A 15,180-nucleotide genomic window follows, 5' to 3' on the forward strand; every position below is an offset into this window, starting at 1 on the left:
TTCCACGTTGTAGAAAAATTATAGAAATTCTAATCAAATGAGAATGCTTATTACCGACTCGATCAACCACTGGCACGTGACGAGCGTGAAAGCAATCATTATAAAAAGATTTCGATTATAATAGTACCTCTTCTCATCGCACAAGGACGATCTCGAGGAAATACAAGAAAATAAGAATTTGAAAGGAAGGAAGACGATTAAAGATAATTAATTATGTTGGTCTGCGTCTCAACTATAATCTCAACTGTCTTCCTCGAAGGTGACAAGATTATTCCGGGCCAAGAGAAATATAATATGGCTACCTTTATGGTACTTTTTCTTTTGATAACCATTGAAGTTGTCGTGGTGAAGGTTATAACGTCGGACATGGAAAGGGACGAAGACAGTTTCTCCGGGCTTACTGCGGAAGTTACGTTTTTTGATGACAATTTTGATCCCAACGATACTTCCTATCGCGTATGATTCTTCCTTCCACCTGTCCTTTTGCTTCGCCTTTCTCTTTTTCCTTGGATTAAAAACAAAAAAAAAAGCAACTCTACAGTTTTCACAAAAATTATCGAGGGAACCTTGTGAAAATGTTCTCTATTGGAGGATTACGTTATCGTCGTTACGAGGCATCATTAAAAAAATACTATATCATTAAAGACGCTTCAATCGTAAGATATAAGTGCTAATACTGCACATTTTTATTTTATTTTTTTTATGTTTTCATAAACGTGCGATTCAAAATTGAACCATTAAGCGATGTGATCAAAGAAATTGTCCATTTTTAAAAGATGTATTATAATTCCAAATAATTTCATTTAATTGTAATTTAATGTAATATCATTGTTGCGCTGAGTAAATTAATTATTATTGTCTAAATATGTATATGTTATCATAAATTTGATTAATTTTATTAATTGTATTGTATCATATTCAATATTTTCGTATTGAATTAATACAGAATATCTCGTTCTTTATTAATTGAATTTTTTTCTCGAAGATATACGAAAGACATCGCACATGTTAAATTGACACCAATCAATAAATTTGTATACAATAGTCAGGAAATATTTAAACGTAAAGGAAAAAGGAAATGATAAAAATAACGAGGCGTCTTTTAGAATTGTACTCGCGATACGGTGTAAAGTTTTAATTTCGATGCCATACGTATCGCAGTAGTTGATGTTACGTGACCGTTCATCGTAAGCGTATTATGTGGATTGCATCTTATATTCGAAAGGTCAATAACTATATTTTTCCATTCGTTTAGCAAGTAGGTAGGTAACTTTGCGATGTAGTTAGTCGTTCGATTTAAACAATACACTCGAATAAACAATGCAATTGTAACAATAAATAGAGCTTGAAAAGTTTGAAAACTAATATTGATCTCTGATTGTTATATTTTTTAAATAAAAATCAAATAAAACAAATAAATAAAAAATTACAAAAAGAATAAGATTATTTTTTCGTTGTTGAAAATGTACAAATTATTATATTAACCCGTTCTCGTAAGCATTCCTCTCGAGAAAGTGAGTAAATATATATTAGCATAAGTTTCCGAACGCGTATCAATGACCGATGAACGATGCTTTCAGGAAAGAAGCAGACACTCGAAGAAAAACGAAAGAGATCGTCGTTACGGACGACGGTCGTTGCGCTTGCTGTTTGAAACCATTCTTGATCGGACGCGGCGTGAGTTGCAACGATTGTGGCCTCAGATCCTGCAGAAAAGTTTGTTCCCGTTGGGATTGCGAAGACAACGCCTGGCATTGTCTCTTCTGCCATCAGCAAAGGTTCCCCCTACTTGATAGTCTATCCTTTATTTCTTCAAAACGTACGAGCACGCGAATAATACTTACTACAACAAAAATATATAAATTCGTGCGTGTCGCCATTCACTATGGAAATTATTCGAGAATGTGGACTTTACGAAGAATACGGTACTTTACTGACATGAATATCGGTATACGAGCTACCAGAAAAGGATGGTGGCGTTGGCTTGAGCAAGAACAAGTAATCCCAAGATAAAAGGTGAAAGACAGTAGCCAATTAGGATCCTCTCGGTCGCAAGAAAATTCGTTAACTTTCGCAGCGGGTCATCATCGTCGTCATCAGCGTGTACACCAACTAAGAATCGTTCCCCAAAGATCTTACTGCTAACGAGATCATTTCTTTTGCAAATCTTTTTATACCTTATCCGTTGTAGAAATCCTCTAGGTACGAATGACGACGAATCTTTCTCAATGAACGTTTTTTAGGTCGTGGGCGAGAAAGAAGGAAAAGTGGTTCGAAACGTTTGGGGGTACGTTCAAGGAAGAGGAATTACATCGTTACTTCGATACGGCTAAATCTCGCGTCTATGTCGCAGGTTTGTATTTTTATTTAAATATTATTTCTCTTTATGATCAAAAATAATCATTTGAAAGACATTAAACGCGTCGTGCGTGCTTCATCATCATTATCATCATCATCATCATCATCTCGTAAAAAAATAAATTTATTTAAGAATAAGAGCTCTCGCGTGCAGAGAAAATACTTGAATGTATTTAATGAAAAAAGTTTAATGATTCTTTCCCTGTTAAAGGTAGACTAATTGTAAGTAGTAAGTATTACGTGTAAAACGAGCGTGAAATATTTAGTCGACGCGTAATCATGCGGTGTACGAGCAAACGAGCAAACGTTATATCGGTCAATAGCTTTTCCACTTTCGATCGAACGATCAACGATTCTTTCAACCATGCATAAGAAAAAATTTATTAATTGGATCGAATTACAGGTGTTGGAACATAGCGCGAGTTTCTTACATTAGCGAATAAATCCTTTCGATACGGCTGCGTTGTTAAGGGATAGATGACAAACTTTTTCTCTTAGGGCTGTTCGAAAAGTGTGCGAGTTTAAAATACCTCATATAGAAAATAATTATTTATCGTGATGATTAAGAAATTTCGGGTTAAGCACGAAGTCATAAATCATTCTTAACTGTTGTCCTTGTTCGAGAATTAAAAAAGAAAAAAGAAAAAAAAAGAAAAAAAAAGGAATTATCTAACGGAAGAGGAAACAATGAAGATAGATAGGTCAAAAAATATCTCACGGTAAATTCTCGGCAACGTGCATTGTTTCGATGCACTCCGAACGCGATCTTAGATCGGTGAATCGTATCAAAATGTTTGATCGGGAACACACCGAGAGACTGGAAGATATCTTGTAAGTATTTACCTACGTAATGCACAACGTTACCAGGATTTGAAATAAGCTTTTCTCTAATTCGTCAAAAAAAAAAGAAAAAAAGAAAAAAGAAAAAGGAGAATTAAAAAAAGAAAAAGAAGAAAATGGAAGAGGAAAATAAAAGCTAACAGGATGAGAGATCGTTTGCGGCGATGTGACCCAAAGACGTGGCATCCTTTCTCTCAAAAGTAACGCGGCCGATGATTATCATCATAGAATTGTATAGGAAGAAACAATCTAAAAATGATTAAACGAACCTGTGGATCCGGATTTGGTAGCGATCCAAATTCCCGACTCTACCGATATCGTTCAGGATTCCTTATTTTCAAACGTTGTTTGTTCCAAGGATTATCTTTCCTCTTCCAAGTTTCCTCGAGTTCTCTTTCTTCCCCCTACCAAAACAGAAGTTCTCCTAGGAATAAAAGAAAATCAAATTGACTCTTATTATCTCTTTAAAGTATACAATTTTATCGGATAAAAATTGCCATGCGTTCTACGCACAAATGTTGCCTTTATCATAATTTAACTAATTAAAGTATTTACGATTTACAATTTATTAACATTTTTCGTAAAATATCTTACCACGTAAGTATTTAAAAAAAATAGATAACTTTATAACTAAACTACGTTTCAAAAGCTCGATATTATCAGTAAATAAGCAATTTAGGTGTTTGGAATGTGAATTTTTTCCTTCGAAATAATACTTATGACAAAATTGAAGAAAATTATCTTTCGTATTTTAATTCGATGAATAGTTGATAGAAAAATAGAAAAAGATTAGACGCGTAATTGGTGAAGAACGCGTAAGAATAAACATATGTGAGTATACTTAGCTGTGATACGTACGCATACTAACGTAAGACGTTTCTGCGTGTAGTTCTATACAGAAAGGCACGTTCCTCTTCCTCCCGTTGTCCTCCCCAGCACAAGGTGGTGAACCTCAGTTCTGCTCCAGTACTCTTGGAAGCAACGTCGCGCATTTCCTCCTCTCTTCTCGCGACCTTTCTCCGAGTGATTCGTTCCTCCGTTATATTCGCATACTTTCAGATAAAACTTACACTCCACCTCTCCAGCCTTCTCGTTATCTTTTTAGTTGTTATCATCATCTATAAAAATAAGAAATGTTAAACGAATAGATTATACAAATTTGTAACCCAATTCTGGACAAAATTAATACAACCTTCTTTCTTTCAACATTTTTTCATTGATCGTGAGTGAATAATCATTCGCCGTACAAAGGAACACGATGCGATAAATAATTTTAAAAACATAGGACGAATAGAGAAAAAAGAAAAAAAGGAAGAGACTGTTGTAAATCACGAAACTGTTTAAAGCAATTATCGGCGAACCGGAAAATCTGCTCTCGCTTGATGTAAATCATTCAAACGTACGAGTTAATCATAGAATCGCGAGGATTAATTAAAATGAGTGGGATTGCGTTAACGAGAGATAATGTTATTGTCGAATAAATATACGAAAGGGATTACACAGATTTGTGAGAGAAAGCGAGGAATGTGCGTAAAATTTCAAGAAGAAGAAGAAACGAAAGGATACGTTTGCTGGTTGAAAGAAGAAATATTGAAATGCGCGCGCAAACATGTTCACCGACGATTGCGAATTTAAATGAAAATAAAAGGAAACAAATATGCGTACCTTTCCGCGAAAAAGGACAAACTTTCAACGAAGAAATACCTTCTCGTTAAGTTAGTACTATCGATTATTTCATTATTTTACATTTGTTGTTATTAAAAGGAAAAAAAAAAGAATAATGAATTGAATTGAATAGGAAAAAGATAGTAAAAACAACAACTATCCCGCATGGTTATTTTCAAGACAGGGCGATAACAGCAACGCACTACTGCTAGGCAAAGCGGCGGTGTTCGCTAACAGTTTTGTGGTCGCAAATGCAACGGAAAAAGAAACGTGTGGTTAATCTTTAATGCTTGTCGATACTTTCGTTTAGAAAGCTGTACCAGCAGATGGTTCTTTAGACAAGTTTACTTGTAATACATTACCTGTCCCCATCATTCGTTCATCATTTCAAATTTCCTATCAACTTCGAAACTAAATTATTATATAATCTATAATCGAACGAGATACGTTTAATATCATTATTTTTGTCGTTTACACGCTACTGGTTTAATCGAATATGAAGCGTTGCATCTATAAAAGCCGGTTTTATTATTTTTTTCTTTTTTTTTTGAAATCTTTCATCTCACAGAGCTACGAATTTCTCTCCGCGCGCGCATCCACATTTGTGTTCGCGTGTGTGTAATTATGATTTGAAAAGATATTAATAATATTGAAATTGTTGTAATATTATTTTTGGATTTTTCCAAGTTCATACACGCGAAGTGATAATTGTTATCTGCAGGAGTTGAAAATGCAGCTACTGGTTCGGGTTTGGACCTGGCCGCGGGTGGTCAAGAAGACGCGAACACGATGGAAACCGTTAGAGCCTTTATAGAAAAAATCATCGAAGATCTGATCGGCAACGTGGACGACGCATCTATCGCACGTCTCTACGATCATCCAGAATGTAAGTAACGAAACATATTTTTTTCATTGATATACTTGTAATTTTCTTATAATTTTGTTTCATTTTCAAATGAATACTAAACGAGCTTGATTACCGTTTCGTGCTGCCACCTGTAAGCAAAGTTTCAAGATAGAAATATGTAAGACGTACCTGCTTTTTTACCTTTCCAATCAAAGCTTGAAAGATCAACGTTTCATTCATAGCGATTGCTTAAATATCAACAAAATTATATCGCGTAAAATATATTTTTGTATTTGTAAAGACCGCGTTTCAATTGTTCAGTAGCTACGTCTTCGTTTTTATTGAAATGATTATCATCGTCCCTCCTTTTTGCATTATCTTCCGCTAATTTTTATATAAATATTGAATTATATTAATAATCAGTAACATACGAGCGCATATATAACATTAAAAAGTAAATTTTCCTAAATTTCCAAAATTCTGTATGCGACCGATTATAATTCAGTCAAAATAATGTATCGATACGATTGATTATCGATTAGAATAATTTTTCTAATTAAAATACGAAAACATTACAATATCATAGATCAATTCTACCGCCAGATGGTATTGTATTAGCAAAGATATTTGTCATGCTCGAACAGGTAATACTAAATAATAATTACGGTAAAGTGATGCATAAATTATAATAGTATTACGAGAACAATTAAAGAAGAATATCGACATCTACATACGTATTTCAAGTAATAATATCATTAACTCGAATAAGAAATCACGTTTTAATTGGTACAACACTTACCTGCTATATTCCAATTTAATTTTAACAAGTCAATAATTCTAACTATCATCATCCTAACATTTATATTAACTGCATCGCTAACGCATATTAACAGATGACAGGCTTTTGGCAACGTACAGCGTAAAATTGGCCGATGCTCTGGCACGATTGGCAGTCTCCGTGCATCTCAATATTTCGAGTAAGTAATAAATAATGCATAAATATGTAACATTTATTATAGAAAATTGTATTCTCATTTAATTAATCGTTTAATGCTAATCGTATATAATTCTGATTTTGACATCATTCGCACGATGTCGGTATTGAACGAACAGAACAACTGCAATGGCGGACATTTTTTTTTCTTCTTCATAACCGACGAGCTGCAATTCAATTATGTTCGAACATCCTACTATCTTACTAAGCTAGAAGTATATATATATATATATACATGTATAAAATTACATAAATGGTATAAAGAGAGAGATTGAGGTAGAAAAAAATCGTAATTCCTGTTCAACTTCTCTTAAAACGACGATTAGATTATTGAAAATTATTAAAAATTACTGGTAATTAATTAAATGTTTAATTAATAATTAATAATGATAAATAATTAATTAAAAATCGTTGAAATATTAAAATTAATAATATTCTTACCAAGCACGCGTTGAAATCTACGTGTTTACGTCAATAAGGATGAACTGTAACTGTCTCGTGTATTTACAATCCGAAGAGCAAAAGTAATCATACGTATAGAAATAGAAATAAATATAAATAGTATAATCTTGAAAAGGACAGTTATTGTTTCCGAGATTGTTTTCTTTTTTATTCACGCAACGATTCTTCGATTGATCATTAATTTTTCAAATGAATTTATTACTTTATCGTATATATAATTAATTATATATATTTTTTAATCGCGACAATTAAAATAAACGATTAATAAGTTGGTGCAAAAAATAATTAAGAATTTTATTTACAGTAATGATTAATATGTTATAATATTACCGTTTCGTATCGGGTAACTGAAAAAATTCGAGTAATTTACATCAATAGAAAAAAATAATACGAAAACTTGTGGAAATAAGAAAATCCGTGTCAATTGAAATATAATAAAAATGGACAATTATTTTTTGTACCAATCTAATTTATGTGATGTATAAAGAGGCTAATATATGCTAATATGTATTTATCCGAATAACGCTTTTTTCTTTGGTAATGCTTTGTATGGTTTCGTACTACTTTTATATACCCTTATATATCCGATTATCTGTCTAAGCAACTGTTCTCATTTCATTTCTCTTTTTCGAGATAATAAATCGATATGATTATTCCATAAAACGTAAACGTCCCATTTTTCGTCAATTTCTTCTCGTACGAATTATGAACGAAACTTAATCGTTGCAGAGTTTATAAAACGGGTCTGTACAAATATTATATCGTTTTCTTTATGCGAGGTAGACGATACGTATTCGCAATATATATAAGTAAGCATGTAAGACGTGATACGTTCTTATCGGAATATCAAGACCATGTTTGAGGCATTTTATTATTAGAAATGTTCGAAGTGAGAAAGAGAAAGAATGACGCATTTATATACGATACGTAAGCTTACATTAAAACGTCATTTCCCTTTTACTACGTAATCGCTCATACCAATAATCACTGATTAAAAAACACTTGCAATCATTTGATCTATACACGATAATAAACAAAATAGGATTCGATATTTCTAACGTAATTTCTTTGTGTACGTTCAATATGTTGCCAATAGATTCGTTTACAATATCGAACGTTTATAAATAATACAAATTTTTTTTTACATCGAAACGATTGATTTTAGAACCCGTATTAATCAAATATTGTTTACTTGTTGTAATTGCAAAATAATGAAATATATCGGTAATATAATATTTTATTATAAATAATGATCAAAAAGCGTATAAAATTACTGACCTAATAAATAAGCAATGCCATTAGATATTTTATCGTAAATACTAATCATTAAAAATGTATACAAAAAATATCGATCCGATAAAGGAATAGGATTGATTAGAAAGGTATTAGAAAGGCCATAGATTTATATGAATGTGTAAAGGCAAATGTATGTCGTCTCCTTTTCATTAAACATTTTTCGTTGAAACGAGTGTTCCAACTATAAAAAGAACCAAAATGGAAAAAGAGAAATAAAAAGTTGGGCGCGAATTTAGAAAACGCAGCAGCTACTCCTTAAAAAAAAAAAACTTTCTTCTCTTCTCCCCACTAATGTAAAAGGAAGCCGTACGGAAGAAGGCGTCGCATGTGGGGTATGCGTCGTTCGCATATCACGTCGCTGCTTTGCCAAAGTATTTCGCACAATCAGTCGCTCGGTAGTAAGCGTTTACGTTCGTCTCTCGCGAGTTTAAACATAAATAATCCTTTATCTTATTTTTTTCCTCGAGACACCTCCATCGAGATCTTCGATTTTCTCCTCCGAATTTCTTTTTCGAAGAGAGGATTCGTTTCGTTGACATTGCTTACAACCTCGGTGTGGAATTTTGTAAGGTGATGTTTCTGTGATTTAAACAAAACAACAGTTTCCGTTTCTTCGATTTTATTCGAATGAAGTTAATGTCTTTTAACCTGCCAATGAGGAATCGGAATGAACAGTATATATATTTCTATACTTAATTTGACTGACATAAGAACATTCTATTTCCATTGAAAGAAGAAACGAAAGTTATACGGGCATCTTGAGAGAGAGAAAATATTTAACTTGACTCGATTGTTTAAATTCTCGGAAAGAGTTTCTACGGGAGAATTTTCTATCTCTTTTTGGAGATAAACTTTTTATTTGTTTTATAAAAGAAATCCTTGCGAACATTAATTAATGATTATTGTAATCGTGTTCGATAGATGAGCGTATCATTGATCGACGATAATTTCTACAACGATTATTAATGACAAACATCGTTGAAAATCTTAATGTCAAGATTGAGACCTTGCAACGAGATAATAGAGACTCATTAAATATTTTTTATATTGTTTTTCTAGATAAAACGCTCGGAGATCCGACAATCTATTAAAAGTAATTAATTTTTTTCTTATTGCACTGACGCTCGCGAAAAAAATAATGAAAAAGTATATAAAGTTCGAGGAAGTATCATTCGCGAATGATTATTTTTAAAGTAAGAATCATTATTTAAATGAGAGTTTAAAGATCGTTCCTAGACACGTGTTACGATAGTGTGTAATATAAAAAATTCAATATATAAATATTCACCAACGTCATGTGCACAGTGGTTCGATAAAATTTTCCTTCCTCGTCCGTTTAATTCAATCTGTTGAAATATTTATCGAGGAAATTTAATTGAATTATTTAAATACCACGTACCCCCCCCCACCTATTTTTTTTTTTTTTTTCATCTAAATGTTAGTTTTTTTCAAACTTATCAAACTTTCGTACGTATTCGATAAGTTTCTGACAACGTTAGGTGCTTATTTGTGGCGATAAAAAAAAAAAGTAATAAAGTTTCGAACGAGCAGGTAACGACAAGCAAGTGTTTTTTTTCCTTTTAAAATACATCAACCTAAGAACCTTTCATTAATTTCGATTCTGAGAATTGAGATAGTCATAAAACCGAGTTAACTTATTTCTAATGCGGTTGAAAATATTCTGAAAGTATGGTCGCGTACATAAACGTAAGACATTGTTCGAATACGAATCATTTATAACGTTAAAATGTGTTTAGATTGAAGGTGTCTTTGATAATCACGATGAGATAGTACGTTAAATCATCTCGAAATATTATCAGAAAAAATTGGTGAAGCGTGTTAATACGATTAAATAAACGGAATATGAGCACGGACTTGGTTCAAACATGATTTTCTATACCTCGTGGCAGTGTTATTTTTTTTATAAATAATTTCATTCGAATCAAATTTGTCTTTACTTAACGTAGTATATAATTTTATTTGAACAGGACATGTTAGTTGCGATCGAATTTACGTGATCGATAAAGAGACTCGACAAATGTCTTCGGGTGAAAAACAAATGTAAGGAAACAAGTATGAGAGAGTGAAATAAACAAAAAAAAAAGAACAGTGAAAAAACCCCTAATGCCGTGTTTACCGATCTGCAATGTGACGTGAAAGGTACGTCAAATGTTGTCGGAAATAATCGGAGAGATGTGGACCCTTTTTGGCGGGCTAATCATCCTTTACTTCATCTACGTTCTGATCACCCTCAAAAGAAATGGTAAATAAATAAATAAATAAATAAATAAATAAATGAATAAATAAATCGTTCTATGTCGTTTCAAAGATGTTACGAACGAACGTTTCCTTTCCGTGCGTAATGCTTGCTTATTTTTATCGCAAGCGATTATACATATGTAATATGTATATACATATATACATAAATCGTTACATACGAATAGTTCACATATCCTTGGCACCGTTCACCTTCTTGACATATTACTATTTGTACCAACGATTTTGTAAACATTTTATTTCTTTGATTTTACTTTGTCCTCGTAACTGATAATTTATACATGTAAATGCCCAGTAATCGTCACTTCATATAAGTTTTTATGTTCTTTTTTCTTTCTTTTTTTTTTCTAAAATAATCGATCACGTTCGAGTACTTATCGTTTAGAAAATTTATAACTAAAGTTGTGATACTCGAACGTTTAATCTGAAATCGATTCTTGAATTACTCTTGGATTATAAATATAGGAAGTTGTTTTATTTTAAATATAGGTTTACTATGTATCTACGTTAGTTTAGATGATTATAGTAAGTTTTTGTTATCGTTATCGATAAACGATTCGTCGTAATCGACACTGAGCACTTAACAAAACGCTCGTAATGTTAGCAACGTACTGTTAGCTCGTAATGTTAGCATTACTATCCAAGCTTATCTCACGATTCGATCCATGAACAATGTTATCATTGAAGAAACTTTGGCCGTGGCATCTTTCGTAATTAACTATCGTTATTCTTGTTATCCGAGTAAAACGTAACCTGTAAGTAAAAGGGACGTCCAAGAAAAAATGCTTTATTATCTTTGATTTTGTTTCATCCATCTGGAATGTTCCTCCCTACCACCCCTACCCCTACCCCTACCCCTATCCCTACTTTTACCTTCTCGGTTAAAACTAGTTCAGAGTAACATTTTCGCATTCCGATGGTTAATTTATCGCGTGAAATCGTTAACACGGGATGGGTGGAGAAAGAGAAAGAGAAAGAGAGATGAGAAAAAAGAAAGAACGACATTATTCTCTTTTATACAACGGTTCGCAATTTCCGTTGACCTGCTTCTCTTCAAGTTCAAATGTGAATTCGTCGAATAATGCCTGTTTTTTTATCTTCCTCTTTTATTTATACAAGTTTAAGCTTTCGAAGAAGAATTTTGGATTCGAAGTAGAATGAACGTAGACCAACGAATACGAAGTATCGTAGAAATCCTTCTCGTTAAATCGTTACGTATATACATACATATATGTATATATAGTATAATTCAATAATGACTATGATACTGTTACATCATCGGGTTACGTTTCGTATAACATTAAGCTGGGGAGGTATTTAAAGTAAATTAAAATAAATTTCGGAATGAATTCTAAGTGAGTTTTCTCTTTTTTGTTTTTTTTTTCTTTTTTTTTTTCACTTGGGCTCACTCCTTTAATTTATTTTCATTGCAAGAAAGGTGCAATTATCTTTCTTGCGACCCATCCTTCTTTGAAACGTCAAGTATCAAAACGAGGAACGTCTAGGTTTCATTTAATACGATATTTCATCATGAAATATTACGTTTGTTCAATCTTCTTTTCTTTTTTTTTCTTTGAAATTAAAAACGTTCATTATTATACTTGATTACTTTGATACACACGATTCTCTCTCTCTCTCTCTCCTTCTCACCGTAAAAGAATTAATTAAACAAACAGAATAATAAAGAGGAATTGCATATTTGTATGCAAATTCGATTGGATCACGTTGATTCACATCAACGATGTCCTTTTATTACAATCGATCGAAGATTCGTATCTTTTTGAAGATGATAAAATAGAAAAGAATTATGCTAGGCCTACGGTACTTTCCACGTTTATGTTTGTTTCCTTGCGAACAGAGAAAAACGAAGACAATTGACGTAGTAGTTGGACGATGATATTACACGAAGAAACGCGTACCGTTTAATTAGAATTCCCCACGAACGATTGCTTCTGACAAGGAAAGTAAAAGCTAAGAAGTACCTGAAGGATGTATAAAATAAGAATTTTTTCTTTTTTTTTTTTTTATAAATCGACTATCAAAGTATAAATAATCACGAAAGAAGAGGCCGGATGTTCGTAATCGCAATAAGATTAGGTGGATGCTTCGTTAAAAGCTAAATCATTCGCATTGGTTTATAACAGCATCGATAATGAATATAATATTTACGACGGCTATCAAGTAGCAATAGAGAGAAGGGAAATAACTGTTGATGACCTTCACCTTCTGGCCGAGAGATCAGGGTTAGAAAGTACGTCGCCGTCCGTCAGGTGATCGAACGTATTCGAGAAATGAACATTTAGAGAGACGACACCGTTTTCTACATTTTCCTTCATATTCCATATATATATATATATATATATATATATATATATATTTGATTAAATATTTAATTCACATCAGTAATGAACTTGAGCTTAGTTAGAATCTAACTAGCGTGAAAGATATGAAATTTTCTTCTGATTACTTTCGTACAATAAGAATATTCTTCTAATCGTATTCTGATCTCGACGTTCACGTGCGACCTTGTAAAAGGCCGTCCGTCTATCGTTACTCGTGGTTTCCCGTGGAAAGAGTTCAGGAGGTCGATCGATCGTGAATTTCACTAAGAAACTCAATGTTCAGATAGAAAGAGAAGACAAATGATGCTGTGGAATCAACGGCAAGGTCGCTGGCTGGCTGGCTGGCTGGCTGGCATGCACGTTGGCGCACACGTTGACGCAGGTGAAATCATTCTTCTTCTTCTTCTTATTTTTCTTTTTCTTTGACTTATGTTAGACTTTTAAACTTGCTACTACAAAACAAGACTTCTCTATTCGTACCATTATCGGCATGACTTGGCCGATTTAAAAGAAAGTGCCAGCTAAAAGAAGTGCATATGCATGTATGTATTCACATCAATCGCTTTTCCCTACAACTTTACTTTAATCGCTCAATTTCTTATCTTCCATACTAACTCTCTTTGGAAACTAACTTCGCAGTATCTGCTACGCACTGACACTTTCGACGAAAAATGTCAAACGGTCAGGCTTGTTTTTTTTCATTCAAATATATATATATATATATATATATATATGTATATGTATACGTATAGTTCAATACAAGACAAGTAGATTATGACACAACAGTTAATATACATAATCACGTAACCATATACACGTACCATATCTCGAAACTCGATGAGATTTTTTTGCCTTTCGTCCGTTTCATTTTCATACTTATGTTGAAAAATATTCCATAAAAAATAGGGAAAAAATATCCTTTTTTCGATTGCAAATAATTACCATCGTTTAAGGAAAATCAAACAAACCGATATAACAGAATGTATTTATTAAGGAGAAAACATTTTTTGTTTGTTGTTCCAGACAAACCATCGACAGATTCGCCAACAATGGCACATTCGGCACTTCGCGAACTCGTTGGACGAGCCGTGGAAGAGGCCAAAAAATTACCTGGTCTTTCTGACTCGAGCGCCGATAATTCAAGGACGCACGATGAATGTAATATTTCAGAGCACAGTTACGAAAATCTTCTCGCCACAGCGATATTGAACAAAGTGAGCAAAACTTACAATTAGTTTCTTTTCTTTTTTTTTCCTTTATTAAATTGAATGCTTTCAATTTAAACGATATCTATAAATTCATTCTAGGTCATCGAAAAATTTCAAAAAGAACAAATCGATGGAAATAGCAACGTCCTGCACGAAAAGCCTTCGGCCAAAGCGGAAAGTACGTTTCCTGTGATTGACATAAAGAATGAAAATTATACTTAACTATCTTAGCTAGATCTAAGAAATGATTATCTTACATTTCTTTTTTATACGCTACATTAAACTAGTATTAAATGTATGATATAAATGCGAAAATGAATGTATTTATTATTTTAGGTGAAACTGAGTTAGGTCTCGATGAAGGTGTCGAAGAAGGTAGCAGTAGTTTGGAGCCCTTATCTCAGGACGAATGCAGCAGCGATTGCAGTATAAAAGTGCGTGCAAGGCATTCACGAAATCGTCAAGAGCCATTATCCCTTACGGTATGTAATTGGATTACGAGTAATTGCTTATTAATTGAACGTCTTGGAAAATATATGATGATGTACACGAGTGTAGTTAATAGACCTATGAACTTTTACCATCATTTTTCCATGCTTTATAGATATGTAAAAAATTATCCGTTAGAATATTCAACGATTTAGTTATGTAAAACGAACAATCGTTATTCCATTCGTTTCCTATATTTATGTATAATACGTTCATGCATATACACTTAAGTCAATGATAACTAACTGGTCAAGACTCTTTACCGAGCTATTTATAAGAATAATTTAGTGGCTATTAGAATAGTTAGATAGTTAAAATAGTCATTATTTAAATTTATAGCAATATTTTCAAACGTATTTTTAACATTGAAGAAAGTAATTATCACCACGCAACGCATTTAAA

General features: G+C 32.7%; 1 protein-coding gene and 1 long non-coding RNA gene across 8 annotated transcripts in view; one reads left to right on the forward strand and one right to left on the reverse strand.

Annotated features, from left to right (window-relative positions):
• The window catches only part of LOC122516629 (homeobox protein 2), a 29,094-nt gene that overhangs the window by 7,001 nt on the left and 6,913 nt on the right, over positions 1 to 15,180 (forward strand). For 3 of the 7 annotated variants that reach the window (XM_043634596.1, XM_043634594.1, XM_043634595.1), the window contains 7 exons: positions 1,581 to 1,778; positions 2,244 to 2,353; positions 5,585 to 5,749; positions 6,604 to 6,687; positions 14,105 to 14,295; positions 14,389 to 14,467; positions 14,626 to 14,771. In XM_043634596.1, coding sequence (XP_043490531.1) covers positions 1,581 to 1,778; positions 2,244 to 2,353; positions 5,585 to 5,749; positions 6,604 to 6,687; positions 14,105 to 14,295; positions 14,389 to 14,467; positions 14,626 to 14,771 — 973 coding nt within the window. Of the gene's footprint in view, positions 1 to 1,580; positions 1,779 to 2,243; positions 2,354 to 4,542; positions 4,914 to 5,584; positions 5,750 to 6,603; positions 6,688 to 8,800; positions 9,033 to 9,057; positions 9,137 to 10,450; positions 10,726 to 14,104; positions 14,296 to 14,388; positions 14,468 to 14,625; positions 14,772 to 15,180 lie in introns of those variants that run through there. The other 4 variants (XM_043634597.1, XM_043634598.1, XM_043634600.1 and 1 more) reach the window with 4 other exon arrangements.
• Positions 1,763 to 4,521, reverse strand: LOC122516634. The gene is made up of 3 exons (XR_006303630.1): positions 4,057 to 4,521; positions 3,468 to 3,622; positions 1,763 to 1,843 (listed from the first exon to the last, which is right to left on the reverse strand). It is a non-coding gene; the product is annotated as an uncharacterized LOC122516634 (long non-coding RNA).

Source organism: Polistes fuscatus, unplaced genomic scaffold (assembly GCF_010416935.1).
Source record: "Polistes fuscatus isolate 324 unplaced genomic scaffold, CU_Pfus_HIC Scaffold2, whole genome shotgun sequence".
Classification (NCBI taxonomy): Eukaryota; Metazoa; Arthropoda; class Insecta; order Hymenoptera; family Vespidae; genus Polistes; species Polistes fuscatus.